We start from the raw sequence: 23,996 nt of genomic DNA, 5'->3' as shown, positions 1-23,996 counted from the left end.
ATTGTTTTGAAGTGTCTCAGGCTCAGCATCCAAACTGGACACTGTTGCTCCATTATGATCAAGGTGGTCAACAGTGCAGCCATTCGACGTTAGTTACTGCCCCGAGATCAGATTGCGTAAGTTAAGGAAGTCACATTGTCACAGGTGATTGCATCGGTAATGTGACAGCAACGGCCAGCTGACATCCAGGAATTATAATGCCATAAAGTAACTTTGCTGGAAAACAGAATAGTTCCAAAGACTTGAAAAACCCTAAACTAATTGTCTCCCAATTACCTTCCATTGCTATCCTAACAAAGGAAATTCACAATTAAAATCATAATGCACGGTGCTCTATCTTCACTGGGTGCCCAGTGCCTAATAGACAATTGCATCACTAATAGCTATTATATATGATGGCCTTTTTAATTTTAGACTCTTTTTTGTGTCGTTTCCTCTTATGTTTCATTTTAAAAATCTTCCATAACAAAGCCATTTACAGAACTGCGTATTTTAATCTTCTATCCATCCATGAAACAGGTAGAGTGCCTTGCTTAATTATCATAAAGGCTGGTTGCATTTTACACGTGCATGTCCAAGCTGTTCTATATAATTATTTCATCTTTTCCTGGCACCCTTGTATATAACTATTTCCTTTTAACTTGTGGAATCAGACAAAAAGAAAATGTTTCACAACATTTGATAGAACATTCCTGTAAATTATGCAAAATATATAATCAGTGATTTTACAAATATATTAGTGCCAATGAAAAATTAGTACCGATAGAGCTCTGACAATAAAATTTGGTGGGGGGGCGCAAATTGAATTTAAACCTCAAAACTTATTGGTAGTACTGTTATTTTTAAACTCCAAATTTAATTATTATGCAGTTATGTGAACCAGCCTTGAAAATTTACATATGAACGATGCAGCTGATTTTTTACTGGGAAACTGATGAAAATGTAAGGGCAGAGTTCTGAAAGATAGAAGACCACGCTGATCTCAGCAAAATGACCCATTAAGGACCTTATTTCTTAGGGTCTTTTACAGAATCCAGGTACCTGTTCTCTACAGACAGCCTTATCAACTTGTGCAAATGCTCACGTCAACTATGAACAACAGAAAATGAGGCACACTACAGAATCAACAAATGGCTTTCTTGGCATTAGAAAGCCACGCCTCTAGTCAACCTGCAAGCATTCCACATTTCTTCTACTCAACCCTCAAAATATCTGGCATGAAAAGAGAACCAGAGGTGACCTCAGAAAATTCAATTCTCAAAGTTAATCTATGTCCTCATCTGAAATGTAACTTCTGAACTTCTCGCCTGTTTGCAAAAATAATTCACCATTTGTTCATCTTGAGAGACAGGCTCTTCCACCATGACATTACTCCTCCATGTCTAGAAAGAATAAGGCTGTGAACTGGCAGGCTCAGAGGACGCAGCAGGCGAGGCAGGGCAGGTGGCCCACTAGCTGGGCCTCTTGGTCTTCCTTAACTATCACCTGGAGAAGAACATCAAGAGTCCAAGCTAGATCTCCAGGTTTCCCTTTCCGGTGCTGGTCCTTCAGAAAGCTAGGGCACTCACAGAGGTGAACTAGTCACTGGAGCCACTAAGAAAGCACACAGGGCTTTGAAGCAATAATCTGCTAAATACCACTTCAGGAGCCAGAAGAGTTAACACATTACCATAAATTGCCCACAAAGTTGCTTTGGTGAGATTTGAAACTTTGCTCTGGGGTGGTCTTGCTTTGAGGCAGAGGGATAGATTTGAGCACCCCATGGGGTCCCTTTTAATACCTATTTTTCTCACAGCTTAAATGAAAGGGAAAAGAAAAGCCATTTCAATCGCTTTGAAAATTGAATGTTATGGAAATGGGGACATGAAGTCCGGTGCCTAGGAAGAAACAGTTCCTTAGCAGCCATCTACTTAGCAATAGTTAAGAGCGCAAGCTTTGGAAGCTTGGTATTTCGGTCTGGTGTGTTTTTAAAATAATTTTCATTCTTTTGTAAAACTTACATTTGACAATTTATCTCTGAGTTAGGCTATAATCATTTGTTTCATCCCTACGATTCCATTTCTAAAAATTTCTTTGGTTATTTCTTTTTTATATATAAAGCAGTTACACCTCGGACCAAAAGGCAAGATATCTCTGTATCATAAGACATCAAATAATCATTTCCTAGACGCCAACCCCATCAAAACAAAAGTGGAAAACAGGCATACATGAAACATTAAAAAAAAAAAAAAACTCTGTGGACAAAACTTTAAAAATATGAAATTAGAAAATATATTATTCATTTAAAAATATTTAGAAGAGCTCTTCAAACCATCTTTCTGGCCCGGATACACATCTTATCATAGATAAGCTATTAGAATTCTGGAATCACATATTTTCCCCCCCAAAACACCAGCTCTTTGCTTAAGGGGAACTGACTTGGACAGCTTTTCAAAATATAAAAGCTGAATTTTCCCCCAGGTAAAAATGGAAACAAAAATCTTTTATACCTCACTCTACTAAGTACTATTTTAGCTTAGTACAAAAAAATCATCTTTAATCCTGGTTTAGCTTTTAATATTATATCACACATTAAAATTCATAAAGTAGTTCATTTCAGGCAAAACAAACTACTCTTTGGCTCTTCTCGGCAAAGAGCACAGGAGGTGAAATAAATGCAGTTGTCTTGTGAATAGCTTTTATCAAGGCAAGGTGTTCTACTCCATTATTAGCACGGCGCCAGGGAAGCACTTAAGAATGGGAGCTTCTGCCGGGCGGGCATGGTGGCGCACGGAGGCGGAGACAGGAGGATCGTGCAGGTTCAAAGCCAGCCTCTCTGGTTTAAGAGACCCTGTTTCCAAACAAAAATATAAAAAATGGGTGTCTGGGAGTGTAGCCCGGAGGTAGAAGGGTTTCCAGGAACCTCAGTACCACCAAAAAAAAAAAAAAATAGGGAGCTTCTACTATTTACCTCCCCCTGTGGAGATAGGGTGCCGCGCCAGTGTCTGCTTTTCATTTGACTAAATTTGTGCAATAAAACACAAATTTTCCATGAAAATCCTACTTTGCTTCTTCATGGATTGCTGACTGCATCAAATCATACTGTCAGGTTGCACCAAGTAAACTCTCCTTTGGTCTTGAGTGGTGAATGTGCGACTCCTCTTTGATGCATGAGGAGCCGCCTGCGAGCACTTAGCTCTCACGTGCACAAAATTAAACTTTTATGGACTTTTAATAATTATCATAATAAAAGCTGACATTTATTAGCTGGTTATTATGTGCAGGGCATTCTCTGTTAACATATATTAACTTCTTAACCTACACAACAGCCCAATGGAGAACTAGACTCACCCCATTTTGAAACTGAAAAAATATTTCTGTCATTAGAAAGAGGTTAAATAATTTGTCCATGGCTCAAGGCTGAAATTGTAACTGTGGCTGGCGCTAGTGTGTAGCTTACAGGCCACCGAGTTACACAGAGTTTGTGCTGTGTATGGCCATTCCTTCCTCAGGAAAATTCTTACTTATTAAGACATGTTAGACCTGTGTGTTTGTTTTATGGTGGCTACTTTTCAACTTATTTTTGTTTTTGGTGGTCACATCTAAGTTTTAGAAGCAGATGGTTTTGTAATTATTATTAAAAACCCAATCTGAGTCTTTTCCAAAGAATTCTCTATAAATGTTTTCTTAGTAATACTGTATACGAAGTCTGTTATTCTGTGGCATGCTTACTAGTGACAGAAAACTCTGTTTTTTAGATTTGTATAAATTTACACTCTCTTCAGTGCCATAGCTTGACCTCTTTAGACCTTTCTTTCTTTTGCAAGAACTAAATTAGCTACTTCCTCTATTTGTTTTCTTTTAGAAGTCTTTTAGCTTTTAAAAAGTCTTTTAGCTATTGATAGGAAATATTTTACAAGCACATACGATTTTAAAATAATGTTTCCAAGGGACCCATAACAAAACTTTGATCATGTGTTAAGTTTGTGCCTGTAACTGAACCTGAGTCAAGATGAGCTTATGTTTACTATAGCATAGAGGGATTTGTTAAAAAGAGATGGAACAGTACAGCAGCCAGATTAATTATATATTCCTTATATGAAATTTGAACATTTTCTAAAGCATGGATATAAAATATCATACCTTACTAAGAAGAAACTAAAGAATTGCACAGAGATATAAAAAATGAAAGAAGGAATTGTATGATTCATGTATAAGTTTTAACTTGATAATTATATGCTTTCAAATAGTCCTCATGGAATCCAAAGTTACAAAATTAATGTAACTCCAAAAATCACATACATAAAATTAAACAAATAAAACCAGAAGAAGCATATATCTAAGGTAGCAATAACCTCACAAATGATCTGTTCTGCAGGACGAATCATTTCAAAAAATAATCTCTAGCCATTATTAATAAAATTCCTCTAATGAACTCAGTAAGAAAATTAAATGTGTGGTCAGAAAAAAAAAAAAAAAAAAAAAAAAAACCTTTAAAACCAGAAAGCTTTGACAAGATTGGGTTCCAGAGATTTTCTTATGACCTAAGTTTGAAAGGAGTATTTTCTCCATAATCACAGCAATACCACTGACTAAAGTCCTCCCAACTGGGTGTTTGTCAAATGTTTCATTTATTTTATCATGACAGTGTTCTCTCTTCCTAGTATAACAATACAATTTCCCATCCTCTGTGACAAACAGGAAAATTCCTAAAGTTTCATTTGCCCCTTTCTAAGATAGTTCTGTTTGTATTCAGAGGTGGTGACTTCAGGTAGAAGAAAGCAACATACTCAGGGGGTTTGGAAACTTAAGCCTTACACTTAGGTTTTCATTCTTTTCTTAGCAAAAAGTATGAAGATTCAGCAAATTAACGTAGATGAAAGTGCTTAGAAAACTGTAAACCATTATCAAGTGCAAGGTACTCTTACTGAATTAGAACATGTAAGTGATAAAAATACACGCTTTCAGCAAATAGGTGTGGCCCACAGCTTGCTACCCCATGGCACAGGGCCCCTACTGGAAATCAGGGGAATGACTGCAAAGCAGACATCAAACCTCAGCTGCAACAGCCCAGAGCTTTGTTTCCTAAGCCTCCCACCTGAGGTCCTTCTAGGAACTATACCTGGAGCCCCCCATGCTGGAGAGGTCCCTACCTGAAGATGACTTCGAATCCAAGGATCTCAGTCATTTAGGTGTTAGGTCTTGTATGCCCCAGAGGCATTTCAAAATAGGTACATAGGTGTGACCTACACTCTAAAGAGAGTCACAAAGGAAATCCAGCTTCTCAGGCCCAAAGGTGGGCCGCATCTTCCCTGGGACACTATGGGCCTTCTGTCTTTAAACCGTAATTCTTTAGAAAGAAATCAGAGTTCAGGTCTAACTCAACCCCAAGGTATATGAGTTTCACATCTCTTCCTTTGGGGAGAGAGGAAATGCACGGTGGTTTTACACAAAATAAAAAGTTAAAGAAGGCAAAATTTTGCAGTCTGTGTATCTGTGGTTTCCTCCATTTTCCCCCTCCATTACAGTCATTTGTAATCACATATCATAAAACAACTTGTGTGGGGAGTTGGTTCCAATTTAAGAATATGATTTCAACTCTAATGCAAAATGGTACTAATTCAATGCTCTATAGCATGTTTGTTTGTTTGTTTCCTAAATCTGAAATACTTATTTTGCAGCAATAGTTCAAGTATCAAGAAAATTTAATTCATTGAATCACTGTTAAAAGGGTAAAATGTGAATAAATTGATACTGAGTTTCATAATAATAATATTAAATAATGCAAAAGAATTCCCCATGGCTGGGTGTGGTGGCGCACACTAATAATCCCCGCACTTGGGAGGTGGAGACAGGAGGATCGCGCAGCTTCAAAGCCAGCCACGCTGACTTAAGAGACCCTGTTTCCAAATAAAAATATAAAAATAGGTCTGGGAGTGTAGCCTGGAGGTAGAAGGGTTTCCAGGAACCCCAGTACCACCAAAACTAACTAACTAACTAACTAACTAACTAAATACAGAATTCCCCATGAAACAAGTAAGATACTTTAGAGATTTACGCTATAGCCATGAAATAAAATAATACATTACGCACATATAGCAGGTAATCATTTCAAAATTTGGTTAGATGGCTGTTAATGTTGTATTAATAGAAACATTTCTTTGAGTTTCACCATGAGTCTGCTAAGGATTTAATCTCAACCCCTTTTTATTACTTATTTTTGGTATTGGGGATTGAACCCAGGTGCAGTTTATCTCTGAGCTACACCCCCAGCTTTTTAAAAATTTTTATTTGGAAACAGGGCAACCCCAAGTTGCTGATGGTCTTGCTAAGTTACTGAGACGGGTCTTGAACCTGTGATCCTTCTGTCTCAGGCTCCCAAGTACTGGGATTATAAGGTCATGCTACCATGCCCAGCTTCAACTCCTCATGAGAACAAATACAACTATGGGTAGCTCAACTGGATAGTCAGTAATTCAAACCAAAATAAATTAGATATGTTTTTCTATCGCAACTTATCATAGCAGATATCTTTGTACAAATACAAAGGAAGGCTACCCAATAATGTCTTAAGAGTACATAAAAATACATCACTTGATAAGAATTAGTGTAACTCTGGCTAAAGAAAACCTTAACAAACAACTATGGCATAGTCACATTTGGAAAACAACTAAAACCTTCAAAATCCTAGAAAAATTAAGAGAAAAAGCTGCATCTAGGGGCCACTAAGCCAAATATGTGTGCAGATTAAGAGGGAAAGATGCTTAGTATTGAAGTTCATATTGGTCTTAAGCAAGCCATTCTTGTATTAACACTGCAGATGAAATGATGAGCAAAATAACCCTCTTCCCATCAGTAAGGAATACAGGAACAAAACTAAAGCTGGTACCTGTGCTCACACTACATACTACACATCAACTGTTCAACCAAGTTCACAGCAAAATAAGTTTACTTAGTCCCTGTTGCACAATGATACGTGTTTATGAAAAACTCTTCATGCTTCATCTTAGGAAATATCTTGTAGGGGCTTTACAAAAACTCAGTTGCTGTGTGGGCAGGTAGGTAAGGAGGCAGCTGCCACTCTCCCCTAGAGAACAGGACTTACAACAAGGACCTCCTTATAGTCTGCTCCTACAGACATGAAGACCAGGCAGATTTCCGTTCAATCAAATGGGAGAAAATGAAATTTTGTGACATTTCTAAACAATAACTACTCTGTAACATTATAATAAACAATTTAAGACCCTTGACAAGTAACTGGATATTATCTTTTCCTCATTTATGGAATCTACACAAATGCTATACAAAGCAGTTTTATTCTTTAGTGTTTTTTTTTCTAGATTACTATATTTGATTTTTTTAACTATTGATGAAATAATTAACTTCAACATATTTCTTTATATTATGTTATATGAATATTTAGAATCTGTGTTCCATATTCAATTTTTATCCACTTTGAGTTGACTTTAAGAACTGTATATGCCACCTTTTAAATGTTTTGAAAATACATTTGCTTGTAGTATTTTAAGTCTAATCAACTATCACACTTTTATCTAATAGTTTGTACTAAAAATCCTTTCTTGAATTTGCTTAATAGTTATACGGCTACTTTTTAAACTTGACTTCAAAACTAGCAATACAAACATACCTACACAGTTACCTGAAAGGTGATTTTTTTTCTTTCTTAAAAGTAAAAAAAAAAAAAAAAAAAAAAAAAAAAAATTGGGAGAAACTGAAAATGTGCCCATTTCTGGGAATATAGATGGAATTCCTTATCAGCCTCATTTAAAGCTGCCTTCAAGGACTGTATTAAACTTAATTATGAAAGATTACAAATGAGATGATGTGTAATTGGTACCAGCTGCAGTTCGTATTGGAAAGCATAAATACAAATGGAATTACTTATTTATTTTTATTTATTTACTATTCAAATGGCAGTTCTAAAACTGGTAGGGCTAAAACTGACTTTATTCTTTTTATTTTTCTATTAAGTTTAAAATACTTCTTTACTTAATAATAATAGTAGAGGCAAATATTCCACTTACACCCTCCTTACACCCCTAAAGAACCCAAAGAATGGAGCAAAACAAGCCATTTTCTTCCCTCTATGTGATTAGGAGTTTGTTTTCAAATGAGAATTAGTAATTTGGGACCAAATTCTCCTCAAGCACTCTGAGATTTTTGAAAATATGTATGTATGTATGTATCTATCTATCTATCCATCAAATTTCTTGTTGAGATTTTTCCTGATGCATTAAAAAAAATAAAAAGAGTCAGACGCAGTGGGGGACACCCTCAGGTATGAGGCTCATTGTAAGTTTGAGGACAGCCTCAGCAATGTCACAGTGGGACTCTCAGCAACCTATGAGAACCTGTTCAAAACAAAAATAAAATAGGGCTGGGGGTATAGCTTGGAGATAGAAGGTCCCTGGGTTCAATCCCTAGTACCACGAATAAATAAAGAAGTAAACGAATGAATAAACAGAATTAAAGAAAAAAAGGAGGAGGCTGGAAAGAGAGAAGAGTAGCAAGGAAGGGAGAGATACGGCACCTGGGGAGGGCGGCTGGGCGGTGTGCTTATCAGAGGGGCAGGACCCATGGCCGAGGCAGCGTTCAAGCTCCTTTCTCTTTCATCCTGGTATATCCGGTCTCTTTCAGCTTCTGGTAACTGCAAGAAATTCTGCATCGCCCGAAGGTTTACCAGCAAAGACTGGGATGCAGTCTTGGGGTCCTCTTCCTTGCGGAGGATTTCTGAAAGCAAGCCCTGTAGAGGACGAAAGGCAGAGGGTGAGCCTGCTCCCGTGCTCCCTCCTGCCAGCAGTGATCCTCCCCCTCCCCTCCTCCACTCTGTTTGGAAAGTGAACAGTCAGAGGCATTAAATCTGCAGAAGAATATATTACCAACAATTGAAGTGGTGGAGAAGAGAGCCTCAATTGTATTCTTAATTTTATTAAGCATCTGCTTTACATATAACATAAACTGAAACTGCCTAATTGGTCTCCTTCTTTTGAGGAGCTTAACTTGCCATGAAATCTTTCACAGAGAGTTGATCTAGGGAAGTTAAGAATAAATGAAATTCTCCTACTACAATAGCATTGAGCTGTAGCGTTCTCAAGCTGCCCTGACAAAGGCAAAGGCATGCCAGCAGCTCAGTATGTAAAGATGCAAAGCCATTTCCAGGGCAGTAAGAACTTTTAAAGAAAACACTAAAAAATGAACTGCAACATAACAGGAAAAAAGTCACTAAAGCATTATCCAAGATTCATGCTATATTTTCCCAAACAATACTGCAAGTTATTCCTTAATGTAATATGCAAGTTATACCTCAATCGCCAAATTATCAAAGTAAATGACAGAAAGCCCCTTCAATTTGCCATTTAAAGGAAGCCACAGACTATCCCAAGTGATTCCAAATACAATCTTGCTACAGCATACCGCTAGGAAACAGGGTGAAATCTTGAACTTCATGAACCATGAAAAAATCTGAAATATACAACCACTATTCCACAGTGCAAAAAAAAAAAAAAATCACCATTAGCACAGGAAAAGGGTTATCAAATTCTGTAGTACTCAAATTTCTTAGAAAATAAATATAATTACTAGTAAAGGGAATAAATTTGCAAACCATTAGAAAATTCCTATAAAGTCTCTCTCTTCCCCATATAATAAAGCATTATTTTTCAACTTAAAAAAAAACAAACTTTTGGAAAAACACTTAAAAATGGGTGGTTTTTTCCCCAATTTATTTAAGGGAGAATATACAAGTATTTGGAAAATTTTTCTGACCATTTTATCAGGACTGAGCAGCTGAGTGTTGTACATGCAGCAATGCCTAGAATATCAAGATGTACTCGTTTTCATCACTTAGCTAAAGGCTCAGGTTCTTGCAATCTGACAATAAAATTGGGTCAAGATTTCTATATAATTTGCAAATCTATTTTCCCTTAGCCTTGCAGAAATGGTGAAAGGATACCTATGAGTGAGGGAATTTGAAGTCTCTTGTCTAAACAAGGAAGTTCCAAGCTTATAACATTTAGAATTTGGGGTAAATTTTTTTCCCATGGTTTCCTAAAAGTGCAAACTGGGTTTTGGTCACAATTCCTCATGATAATGTACCAGGCTGCCTAAATATAACAGTTCAGTGCAGAGCGTATCAAAGCACAGTCCACTTGTAAAATAATTTATAAGCTGGTATAATAAAGAACTTCCCAACAGACCTTGGGGGCTTGAGAATCAATTTTAAAGAAACCTCTCATTTGGTCTGTAACAACCAAAGCCCAGAAATTAGACCTGAATTTGCAGTTTCATCCTGAGATGTGACTGAAGAAAGAAGGACATATGTCCTTTTATTCATACTAACGAATGCTGCAACTGTGTCTACATCAGGGCAAAAGAGCGAGTCCATTTAACTAAAATTTAGACAAACAGGCAGTCAATCATTCAGCTATTTGCACAGGGTCAACTAATTAGATTGACTGTGTATTTGATGTGTCATACTGAAACCCAAACATGCAGGTCACCAAGGAAAAAAAGTCTGAAAATAGGTACAATAAAACAGCCCTTGCCTGCCACCCCTCCCGAACAAATATTATGTATTAGAATGTACTTGGCAAAGAAATACATATCAATGAGACAGAAACGGAGATAGATGCAAACATTCAGTGTATATATATATATATATATATATATATATATATATATATATATATATATTGTGTGTGTGTATGTTATATATGTTATAAATTCTTTGGGTAGAATATTCATTTTTGTCATTCCAAAACAATGCCACCAATTAAAGTGTTTGCTATTTATTAGGTTATTTATGTGTATAAAGACCACAAAAAGAAAAAAAAATTGCAAACGGGTGATAGGAACAGAAAAAAGATATGCTAGTTCTGGGTAAATTCTAATGGCAATTATTAGCAGGTAAGGTGGGCCTTCCATTAAAAGTTGTGCAGCACTCTCTGAGATGTTTATATCAGTTGCTCAGTAATTAAAAAAAATAGATTAGGGCAAAAGATATTCCATAATTATTTAGGATGTTTTTATACTTAGGAAGCTTGAAATTAGGTGTTTTTAAAATCTTAAATAATCAAGTAATATATCACATATTTCTATCAAAAAAAGTATATCCTGCAGCAGCAGAGAAAATCAAACCCAAGAAAAAATACACAGTATTATTTTCTCTTCAAACCCCCATCTAACATGCGAGAGTCTCCCTGCTGTGGCTCTGTGGAAGATGCCACGTCTCTTGGGAGATGATTTAGAAGCTGTCTACATACTGTCCGTATTCTGACACTAGCATACCTTCCCATTTAAGCATACAAGTAATGCAAGGGCAAAGCGTTTTATTTCTACTTAAATTAACTGTCCTACTAGAACAGGTGCATTTTTTCTGCTTAGAACATGTTGATGGTCTGAAGCAATGTTTCAAACCCTGCAACTCTCAAAGAGCTCTAAACTGGCCAGTGTAGACAATCTCCTGTGTTTTAAAACCTTTTTTTTTTTTTTTTTTCCTTTTGGCCCAGAACTTTCAATGAGGGGAGTGCCCCCTGGTGGAAATGCTTGAAAATATTGTGAGAAAACATTTGATTAGTGTTAATTACACACACATACACACACACAAAAATCACATCCCTTTAGAATAATTCAGGGTGCGATATCACTACTATCAGAGCCCAGAGAAAGGAATGCATGTTGTGGTCATGCTCAGGTTATTATTATTTGAAAAGCTGCATCTACAGATTAAAGATGTTAGATCGCCCACATTTCCCATTTTCTATAGTTGAAAATAAGAGTACAGAGCTTGCCAAGTTAGACCAAGTCATCTGTAACAATTCCTATGGTTAACAGATCTTATCAAAAATCATTCTCCATACAAAAAAATGTAGGAATGCAAGGCTGTAATGTACCTTACTAGTTATAGCAGAGAATATGCTGAGACATCAGGCTTAAATAAAACATCAATATTGTATATGATAGGTGCTCAATAAATTGGTTGAACTACATTAGACTAGGAACTTGTAGGTTAGGCAGGAAGTTACCAGAACCTCATGAGTATTAATTTTACTGGAAATGTAAAGTTCAATGGAACTTTCAATATTAAAAATAATTAAAAGTGTGCTATCTATATGAAAACATAAAATTATTCTGCATTGTCATTAATGTAAAGTAAAAATCCCAATTTTTTTTTCAATGACAGAATGATTTTACTGATGAATTTCTAAACCTTTTTCACATTTCAATTAAGAGTTTACAAGTTATTACAAGTAAAATTCATTAGTATTGTAAAAAAAAAACCTTCAATAATTATTATCAGTACTTCCAAAAGCTAATTATGAATTCTTTAAAATCACAGATAAGTAAAAGAGACTGCAAATCTGAACAAAAAGTCTGTCTGGCCTCCCGTTTGTCTCCTCTTTGAACATAATCACTGATTCAAATAGATTTTATCAGCGTGATGGAACTTCAAAGCCCTCAGAAAGAAAATATGATTTGGCAAAACCTCTCTCCTAAAAAGAAAATACACAGAATATTCTTCCAGGCTACCTGCCTCTGATGTTCGGAGAATTTTTAACCACATGTCCAGGTGACTATTTTCAAACTCCGCCTACTCCTGGACTCCTGCCAAGTAAGTTATAAGTAGATGCATTTATCTCTGTCCTTTGGTAGGCTAATCAAGAGCTGTCACATTGGGGTAATAGCACCTTTTTACCTTTTATTCAATCGTGATATGGATAGTGGACTTTTCTTCAATTACACTGTGAAGAATTATAGGAACACAGTAGCAATTTCTGTTAAACTTAAGCAGGCAAATTTCTCTCCATCACCTAATTTACAGAAGTCAAATTCAATAAAACATTACATGATGGTCCATTACTGTTATCAATTTTGAATAATCCATCTTCATTCTTTATTTTACTGGAAAATAAAGCGTGCCAAAGACAAGAGAAGGGAGGGAGAAAGAGAGGGAAAGGCTGGAGTGGGATCAGAGTTAAACTCTGGGTTTTTTTTTTAAAGACATAATATTTAAGAATATATTTTCTTATATCACAACCTTTAAATAGCAATATGATAGAAAGGTTAATTGAAAATTATAAATCCAGAAGTTCCGGCAATTACTTTTAGCTATAGGTTTCCATTAAAAAGGCACCACGTAGACATAACTGAATAAATGACATATGCTAAAAGCCAGTATCCTCAATAGTAATTAAAGAACATATGCCCATCAATTCAGAAAGGGGAGGATTCCTAAAAACAAGTACTTATATAAATTTCACCAGAGATTTTCAGAAAAGGTAGGCTTTTAGAAAAAAATTTCATGTGTGAAAGTCTTAAAAGAGGATTATGTTTCAATCTCAGAAACCCTCGCAGGATGATTAAAAAATTCTCAATTAAGAGTTGAAACACGAAATCCAAGATATGAAAGTTATTCAAGAGCTGTCAATGACTAAAATAGTTCCCAAGTCATAACCATGTTATTACATTGATGTTTTAAAATAATGTGTATAGGGTGCACTGTCTTCATTCAACCAGATACCTCTGCATTTTCGTGTACATATTTTACAAAAATTTTTTAACTTGGAGTTGGAATTGCACATTGTAGTAAGTGCACAAAAATGTGTGATGTGTGACTTAACTCTGCACAGCTCCTTGTCTATACATATGCATTAGCATGTGTATTTTCGTACGCCAGACTCACACCATACTTTCACTCTGCACCTGCTTTTATTGAAATGCATACACTTTGAAATAAACACACTACATGCATTCATATGAATGTATAATCACTAAAATAAATGCAGCTGTGCGCATGTAAGCGTGTGTGTGATTTTTAAGTATGACTGCTGAAAATACATACATGCTTGTGCGTGCAAAAGCTAGTTCTTCACCAGTGAAGACATATATATATATATATCATTCCGACTTAAACCAAATAGCGTCCAGCAACTACTTCTACTAAGGTGTACCGATTACCAATACATAAAGGTTTAAAAACCAAACTCCTTTATAACTCAGGACTCCAAATAGATTTTGTTAATGATTTTTTTTTTCTAAATTGGCTACTCAAAAAGAAGCATCAGTGTGAAGATATTTCAGGTATACATTAACTTCTTAACCTCAGGAAAAAAAAGTCATTTTTTTTTATACTAACCACAGAGACAACTATCTTTACAAAGAGATTAATTTGATATAAGAAAATTCTACCTCTCGTCTGGTAATAAATCCTATAGATATTTGGGAAATTTTTCAGTGTAAGAACCAAAGGCAGAAAAAAATGATCAGCTCTTCATAATAATAACCTAATTATGTAATGTGATAACCTCGAAGAAAAAACAGACTGATGGGTGAGAACTCTCCCCTCATCTCACCTCTCCAGGCATTCTTTGCCATATAAAATGTACTCTTCTTAATGCTGGAAGATGTAACTATTTGCTTGATTTTAAAAACTTATCAGTAAATCTATGCCTATAATTTGTGTCTATGTCAATGCTGCCTTTGTCTGTGGGCTTTTAATCAAATTCAACAAGCATTATCGGACTTTTATGTACAGCCCTATTTTTCTTTTCTTCTTTTTTTCTGAGAATTACTAGTAGTTATTGTATTCACACAAATAAAGACTACCATCAGAAAGCAAAATATCTAAAGGGATGATATTTGATTCAATCATTCCTTTTATTTTTTTTAAGAATTACTCCCCCTAACTGAATTTAGGTGTCATATTAAGTTTACTATCTAATAATGAACATATTTTTTAAACTGCAAAAATATGGAGCAAAGTAAAAACCATACAATTTTAACCTGACACATAACCCTGTGTAACTGGCCTTTTATCAGACCAATGATGTGTGTGCCTTTTAAAACTAGATGTATATTAATGATGTATATTAACATATATTAGTAACAATGAGGAAACTGAAAACAAACACTGAATTAAAGGCTTTGTCAGGTCTCCTAACTTCCAATCTGGTTAAGGCAAGCCAAAAGTAAGTCACACCTGGGATCTCCTCAGTATGAAAACTCTGCCAACAAGGAATTAATACTAGATTATTTTTCTACCAGAATTTTATTCTTATAATCAATCATGTAATAAACAAAATAACTTAAAAAGTATAAGTGAGGCAAAATAAATAAATAAGTCGAAAGGAGAAAATAACAACAAAACAAGTTAAAAAAATATATCCTGTCCTCAATCTAATCAAAGCTATAGGGTGGTTGGGTAAGTGGATGTGTGTGGGGGAGTGTCTATTTTTGACCAAAAATAAATACCATCTATATCATACTAATTTTCAAACAAAAGGAAAAAGCCTCTTGTTCATTTTAGTTGAATCAATTTGTTTAGGGCTTCTCAAATATATCTTATGACTTATATCACTCTAGCACCTCCCTCTCTATATCTCTCAGGAATTTGCCCAGAAGGACAAAGGTGTAAACACCAAGACTATATGCAGATCTCATTTGGAAGTTCAAAAAACAGGTAGGCAAAACTAAAGCCTGCAGGCTAACCAAACCCTGCCTCATGGCCAGTTGGGCAGATAGTTTGATGGGAATTCCACCACCCCACACCCATTTGTTTCTTGTCTTTGAGGATGCTTATCACTCTACAATGTGACAGAGATTATAAGGCCCTTAAAGCCTAAAATATTTACTCTCTGGCCTCTTACAGGGAAAAAAAAAAAGTATGATCTTTGGTCACAAGAATGAGGTTCAGAAAAACATTAAAAATGACATAAAGGAGAAGACAAAGATATCAGAAACATTTTGTTAACTAGCCATATTAGTTTTTTTATTTCAAAATGTATGTTAAGAATTAAATGCAAGACATTTTTATTGAGCTCCAAAACGTCAGAAAAAATTGTAGAAAAATTTCAATAAAGCACATTTATATATTGAAATTGGATAGATTTAGAAGCAAGGAAAAGACTATGCTAAGATTTCACTCATGCTGATGACCAAGTCACAAGACTTTTCTTAATCTTCTATTACTAACATCTTCTGATTCTCTTATATAAGATCATAAGTAATGCCAGTTTAGAGGGTTTTTAAAAATAGTTAATTTATTCATTCAAGGCCCTTGACTTAGGATCTATTTATACATGATTTTCCCTTGACCTAGGAGCTATATCATAGGGAGGAATGATAAAATTCAGGTACCACCACCACAGGAAGAGATAGATAAAATGCCAGCAGAGTAAAAGAATAAGCATTAGCACATATGGGATTAAAGAAAAAAGAGAAGGGGGGAGGGAAAGAGGGAGAGAAAGAGAACAAGTGTATACAGAACTGTTGACAAATAGAACCAACTGACCTGAGTTCTGTTAAAAGCCACACGTGCAAATACTGCCTGGGAGATTCCTGCCCGTTTCAGTTCATCTCGTACCCACTGGTAGATTTCGGAAGACACCTCTGTGTTGGTGGACACCTGTTGCTCCAAAGGCTTATTCATAGATCTACTGACCGGGGGAGGGTGGTTCAAGTACTGTTGATTTAAGGACTGCTGGGCTAAGAGTCTGTTCACGGCATACTGTTGGTTCAGCAGCTGCGCCATCACCAGCTGCTGGTTGACCAACTGAGGACTGATAGGCGTTGACACAAGCCCAGGGTGCAGGTTTGGAAGAGGGGTCCGGACAGAGGGTTGGCTGCCATGGGAGAGCTGTGCGGGGGACGGGGGCTGCTCGGCTGTGTTCCCTGGGACGGGCTGCTGGCCAAAATTGACATGGTTGGCGCTTTGTTGGGATAGTTCAGAAAGACTATCCATTTCCACTAAAGAAGACACAAAGGAAAATTCAATTTAGCCAACAATGATGTGTACTAATAGAGATTTGTGATCATTCCTAAATAAACTAAAAAAGAGAGTAGGCAGAAGACTGGAAGAAAAATGGATAAAACCAAGACAGTTTCAAGGTGGAACTCCCCAGGATGAGTTTTTGTTTTCCCCTTCTGAATAATACCACAAACTCTAAAAGTAGGACAGCGCTCCTGATCCCATTATACGTAGTTTATATTTAAGGTAAAAAAAAATCTACTTTTAGGGTCAAATTGCTACTTGTTCCCACTTACTATCCCTATAAGGAATACTATTTCTATTAAAATGACTTCTAGAAGAATATCATTTGCTTAAGGACATCTAGAAACAATGACCTGAAATAAGAAAATAAGCTTATGGTAACAGGCGACTAGAGAAAAGAAGTTTACACATATTTTCTCATGACATATTGTAACTTTAATAATCTAGGCAAATAGTATGAAAGAAAAAAGATGTTCAATTTTTTATGAAGCAGTATACAGAAGTAGTCTATACTGACTACTAAAAAGACATAACAGTGAGCCCATCAACAGTGTTACACTGAGCATCGTGCAGAGTCTTACATGGCTTCTTTTGGTTAACTCTAAGCATCATGAATAAAAGTACATCTGCAAATATTTCTCAGAATGAAACAAGTGACTTCTTATATAGCAATCCCACATTCCCAGTGGTGCTAAGACCCAAATGTTTTTCAAGAAGCTATGACCATCACCAGATGCTAAAGATAACCTTGCAAGGAAGGAGCAGGGAGTCAATCTGGTACAATGGTGATGCTGCTACCATTTTGCAATTTATTCCCACCTACCCAGAATGAATGCTTCTCCCTTGGCTGGGTCCCTCGTGTGGATTGGCTGAGCGTCAGCTCTAAGGAAGTCAAATGCTTTGCTGCTACAAAGAGGAGACTGGTTGGATGCTCTTGACTGCAAAGGCTGAGCTCAGAGCTCTATGTAAAAGAGGTAAGTCTTTCCAAATTTACATCCTACTTCCCATATATAGACTCTATTTTGATTTTAATCATCATTTCTCTTTTCACTAAATATGTAGGCTTTATATTTAGAGGAATTTATCATATTGTTAGAGTCACTGATATATGTAAAATATAACCAAGACTTGAGGAAGAAACCTTCAATTTCTACCAGTGATATCAGCCCAAGTGGGCCATTCATAGAGAACAGTAATTCAAGCAATTATTCCCAAAATGATGCATGGCCTTCATTACAGCCCTAAGCTATAAAAGGCAAAGAATCTGTTTTGGTAGATAGATGGCTTTTCTTCAAATATTAAAAGCTAAAACATGCTCAAAATTTGGTTGTCTTGTCTCTTAAAATCCTTAGGAAAAGTTATTATTGTTGTTTTTATTAAATGACTAGAATGGAGATAAACAGAAATAGATTTAAAACAGGGCATAATGCTAGGCATATTAAACACCCCCTTCGTACATTATTTTAAAACATATTATTTGGTAGGTACGAGTATGTGAGAGAAAACCAAAAATGAAAACATTAACCTTAATTACAATGTTTGCTTTCATGAACACCGTCAAACTGAATATGGATGGAATGTACATCTAAGTGTTTAGGTACAACACACGACCTTTATCCATCATTTTATATGGCAGATGACTATTGTATTTCCTACACAGCAAACACTGACCGAAAGTTACATGCTAAGGTAAGATGCTACATTGAAATTAAAATTTTAGAAATGATGCGGTGATGACTCCTATTAGATGTTAATAGAGTATGCTTACCATGGTGCCTACCTATGGCCTGGGAACCGAAGCTATAAAAATGACTTGATCTCAATTGTATATATAAATACAGTTGACTGCATTCAATGTTATTTAGTTTTCTTAAAATTTGAGTGCAGAAACAGGCCCTTTCTCTTTCTCTCAATCAAAAAAAAAAAAAAAAAGCCCTAAAAACACATGATTTATCTCTGAGAGGAATCACAGCTAATATTAGTTATTCAAGGCCTGGTTAGGTCTTCACTGAGATGTTAAAAAATGACAGCTCCCCCCTCACGCCTCGATTTCCTGCATGTCTGACAACCGAGTCAGTTTGGCTGATTTAAACACAAACATTTATTGAATTTAATTATCTCATTATACTCATACCCACTCCCCACCCCCCACCCCCAAAGAAACATTCTAAATTGATCTCTAATTGGGCAATCAAAAGACCTGGCTTTAGATGTGACTTTGATAAATCCCCAAATGACACGTAATGGTATGTAGCCACTGCGGGCAACGGTTTTTTGCTTACCCATCATATCTTTTGTCTTCTTGAAATGTTTGTACCACCTTCCAAATTCTTGACATTTTGCTGCTGAGACATTTGCATAGTAAGTGCTGTTCACAATGGAGGAAATCATACTCTGCAGGAAGAGGGGGAAGAACATTTGTAATACATAGCACCACACGATGGAACACAGAAGCGATTTCACGTGTGGAAAATGGTCTTTTTTTTTTTTTTAATCAATTGAGTACCAATACAGTTTTGCTTTATACTTGAGCCTAAAGCTTCCACTTCTTAAAATTCACTAAATAGACCACCAAATGCCTTTTTAAGTATCATACAACAGCCCACTGAGACCAGAAAACAGCTACCGAGCCCAGGGACATTGCTAAAGCATAGTTGCCCAGTCTTCATCAACGTCGTCTATGCCTAGCCTGACAACGGTCACAGAGCAAATACATCCAAACACATGAAGAGAACGTTATGTCTGCAATTCATAAATACACGATACTTTTGAGGTCTAGAGGCTGGTCTCTACATCCTTGCTACTCAAAGTAGAACCCAAGGACCAGCAATATGAGCATCATCTAGAGGAAAGCTTGTTAGAAGTGCAGAATTCTGTGTCCTACCCAGGAACGAGGCAACAAGCACCTGCCTTCTACCAAGAGCCCCAGGGAATCACATGCACATGAAAATCGGAGAAACATCACTAGTAACACTGTTCACAGGCTAACTCATCATATTTGAGAAGAATGAACTATTCATGGAGATCGTTCATTAGAAGAAAAACACATCCTGCAATCTTATTGCTGGTTTAATCTGTTGTAAAGTTTGAGTTTTAAATTTCAATTGTCCGGCCGGGCGTGGTGGCGCACGCTTGTAATCCCTGCGCTTGGTAGGCTGAGACAGGAGGATCGCGCAGGTTCGAAGCCAGCCTCAGCTACTTAGTGAGGCTCTCAGCAACTTAGTGAGACCCTGTTTCCAAATAAAGTATAAAATAGGTCTGGGAGCATAGCCCGGAGGTACCACCCCAGTACCACCAAAATAAATAAATAAATAAATAAATAAATAAATAAATAATAATAATAAATAAAATAAATAAATAAATTTAAATTGCCCATAAAATTTTAAATGTGTACATTTAATGTTTTTTAAATTTCTCAAATTTAAAAAAACATTAAACATAAAAGTGACCTATTTTGTTACTTTTTAAAAAATCTGTCTTTTAACAAAAGCCCTGAAAAACAGTCAACAATTTAACACATAAACATGAAGACAATTATTTTTACTGTATTATGAAGAGGTGTGTCTTTAATTTTCAAAAAAGAAAAGGTGCTTTCTTCTCAGAAAATTTTGGTTATGATCATTTTAGCGGCTTAACTCCATGTTCTTTGAAGCCATAATGCCCATATTCTCTAGTAGCAGCTAAATTAATTTTCTGTTGCATCTTAGGAATGAGACTTGCAGTGCGGATCTGTCCTCTCACCCAGCAAGTAGGAATATGAGAACTTACATTTCAGACTTCAGTGGGTCTACACGGAAAGAGTTTACAGAAGGCCACACTGTTCGGCAGGCAGTGACCAACCAGAAAAGCCAGTTTGGGGACAAAAGTATTTTTATATCATTATCTTCTAGAAGCTACTTCTAATATAAGGATCTTTGGGTTATTATTAATTCTCCTGACATCCATTATCAGTGTTAATTTTGTAACATACACATCTTTTAAGTGATAGATAAGCCAGAGGTGCATTATTTATGCAAAAATGGCTCTCTCCTAAGAGGCCCTGTTATATCTTTCTTTTTTTTTTTTTACACTTTCTACTTTATAGTCATTTTCACATTTTATTTCTCTAAAAAGACATTCTTAATGTGCTCATGATGCTGTCATTAATCCAAGAGCTTGCAATTTCACTAAGAGCCTCCCCCCGGCCCACAGTACAAAAAGACACTTAGCAAGGTTGCTAAAACCAGAGCCAGCAGATTACCTGATCCAGTTAACAATCCGTCAGCCTCAGTCACACTTACTCCACGGTAATAAAGGATCAATAAAGTCAGACACTAATAAAACTATCCGGATCACTGATGGATAATGGCGATTCTGCAAATGGATGACAGCTGATGTTCTTCCACTTTGGTCTAATGCTTTAAAAAATGATTATTCTTCTCCTAGACATTTTGACATTTTCTTTTATATTAATATAATAGTAGGGCCAAGTTTGAGATGTAGTTTGTATCTTACTTTTTAGAAATGTATGAACTATCTAAATTTTGTGGAGGTTTCTAACATACAGTCTACTGCAGTTTGTCAATAGTTCTACATATGAAATTTTCTCTTTGGTGATACCTACTAGGTGCCTGGCTAGTACTACAGTTATAAAGATGGATAAGATATAGTCTCTGTCTGTAAGAAGTTCACTATCTATTAGGGAGACAGATAATGTAAACATTATTTCAATTCAATATGATTCAGTGTGGCAGCAATGGAAAATATTTTGGAGGGGGGAGAAAGAATCTATAGTATGTTTAAAATATCCAAAATATGTTAATAAAACTAGAGCCAATCTGTAATAGTAGTTCATTATTACTCATGTAAAAAATATCTCCATCATCATCATAGCTTCCCCTTGCCCGACCCTAAAAGGGGTTTAGTGATTTCTCAGAATGCCTTCTACTCTGTTAAGTAAAATGTGCTTAGAAAACTGTTACTAACATAAACATTAGTTTAAACAAGGCATCCATAGGTTATAATGCATGCCAGAGCAACTTTTGGGGATTTCCTATATTTCTGTGCTTTTCGGGGCTGGAAAATATTCCATAATTCAAATAACTTAGGATCACCTCTATTTTTATTGGAACAATATGCAGAAACCTGGTGAAGCTTTTTCCCCCAATGGTAAAACCTTCACTTCAGGCATAGGCATGGCATCTCAGTAGACCAGTGAGTTTGGGTGGGAGGAAGAAAGACTACAGAGAATCCCGTGGTGTACACGGCTTTATCATGTTCAATACTGTAATCTTAAATTGTGGGGGGGGGGGAGAAACCAATTACTTCGGCAATACGAATAGCAGAAAGCTAAGGTTGGTGATATTTTTCTAGGTGGTGGTGGTGTTGCATACAAGGTAGACAGTCTCGTATTTAGCTGAGAAACCTTGGGATTCTTATGTCAATCAAAAGGCAATGCTGGTTTAAAGATATTGCACTAGGCTATGAATTACAAAGGACTTGGATTCCAAATTACTCTCCAGCCCAATGCCTGTCATATACAAAATACACACTGAAAGTTCAACTGATAAAAAAGAAGGGAAATTACTCTGCATTCAAGCACAAGATGTGTCCCACACTGGAAGTGCGACCTTGAGTCAATTAAGGAACAATTCTATACTTCCTCATGTTAAATGGGATGATAGCATTGACTTCATGGGGTGGTCCTGAAAATGCACTTTTAAATCACTCATTTAGCATGTGTTTATTGAAGTCCTACTATGTGCCAAGCATGGAGTAAGTCACTCGGCAATTAATGGCTTGAGAAGTAATACTATCTACCCTTAGACAGACAATAAATAAAATAAAGACGGTGATGTCATTATCACTGAGCCTGGAACGTATGAAGCATGAACTTGGGAGACCTTAAGCAGTATGACAATGCCCTCCCTCCTCCTTACTGGGCTTTTATTATCCTACAGATAAGCCAACTAACCGAGTAGCAGATAAATATAAAAAAATGATATATTTTAGATCAGTTAAGTTTTCTTACAAAAACTAAAGAATGTACTAATTAAGTAACAAGTCCAGTCAAGGGTAACTAGGGAAATACCAAGGCCAAAGTATTTCTGTTTGTTTCAATATTCCAATCTGATGGTGTTTTCAGAGGCTGGCCTGAATCTGGTAGCCAACAGCAGGAAGACATGCAGGGCTCCTCTGCCTGTGAGGCTAGACCTGTTCTCTCTGGGCTCTGGCTAGCAGCTGCTCATCCTTCAGGACATACTGCCAGCATCTTTGCTTCTGAGAGGTCCTTCCTAACTCCTCAAACATCGTGCACATAAAACCACTATGGCAGCTAGCATGCTGTTTATTTCCTATTAGATCATGTGCCTTAGGTCTTATCTCATGGTTGGGCCCAATTAAAGGGTCACTGAAATAGGTCATTACTACAGGCCACTAGGAGATCCTTCTCCCTCTGCCCCCTTAAAGGTCATAGGTAATGGCAGCGTAATTGTCACATGAACTTTTAAAATCCTTCACTTTCAGCTGTCATAAAAGAAGTCCCAATTTCAAGAACCTTTATTCATTAATTTGCAAGAAATCCCTTCCCAGGTTTTTCAAAATACATCCACACAGATGTCTCGGAAGTTGCAGCGCTTGGTGGTTATGTTATTGCAGCTCCCTCTCGGTGTCTATTTATATGAGCTCTCTGAAGCACTTTGAAAAAAGACACAACTTGTATGGCAAGTTTCCTATTCAGTGGCCAGTCTGTATAAATGCATCGATGTTCAAGGCAAAAAAAAAAAAAAAAAAAAAAAAAAAAAGAATCCAACTGACAAAACTCAGGCAGTCGAAATCCCAAGTTCAAATGCTGCAAAGGACACCAACCAATAAATAGGCCACAGCTTCCCATGTTGGGGGAAACAATTTGGAAGTCAGTAGAAATTGGCTGTGGGTCTCATAACCTCAGTGTGACACGATATTCTCATCCTAGGAGCCAAGTTGTAAGCTTTTCTAAGATCCATAAAGCACATGTCTACTCCCTATGAGGAGCTTCGGATCTTTCTGCGAGTCTGCTGAAGTTCCGATCTGAGAGAATGCCATCCTCACAGAAACCCCAGTCCTCTAGAAAGATACCATCTGCCACAGGCTGAGCTTCCTTTTCAGCCAAATACATTATTTATAACCTTTCTAATTGTGAAAAGGTAAGGGTGGAATTCTTCTAAAGCCTGACTTTCAGAGAGTTAGAACATTCTGAACCTTTGCTCTA

General features: G+C 36.4%; 1 protein-coding gene across 5 annotated transcripts in view; it reads right to left on the bottom strand.

Annotated features, from left to right (window-relative positions):
- SATB1 (SATB homeobox 1) overlaps positions 1 to 23,996 on the bottom strand; it is a gene marked incomplete at both ends in the record, with an annotated part of 74,073 nt that overhangs the window by 30,839 nt on the left and 19,238 nt on the right. For all 5 annotated transcript variants that reach the window (XM_080715830.1, XM_080715831.1, XM_080715832.1 and 2 more), the window contains 3 exons: positions 8,531 to 8,743; positions 16,289 to 16,743; positions 19,051 to 19,162. In XM_080715830.1, the coding sequence (XP_080571956.1) occupies positions 8,531 to 8,743; positions 16,289 to 16,743; positions 19,051 to 19,162 (780 nt within the window). The remainder of the gene's footprint in view (positions 1 to 8,530; positions 8,744 to 16,288; positions 16,744 to 19,050; positions 19,163 to 23,996) is intronic.

Source organism: Muscardinus avellanarius (genome assembly GCF_963383645.1).
Source record: "Muscardinus avellanarius genome assembly, chromosome: 18".
NCBI classification, from domain to species: domain Eukaryota; kingdom Metazoa; phylum Chordata; class Mammalia; order Rodentia; family Gliridae; genus Muscardinus; species Muscardinus avellanarius.
This window is presented reverse-complemented; position numbering and strand designations above follow the sequence as displayed.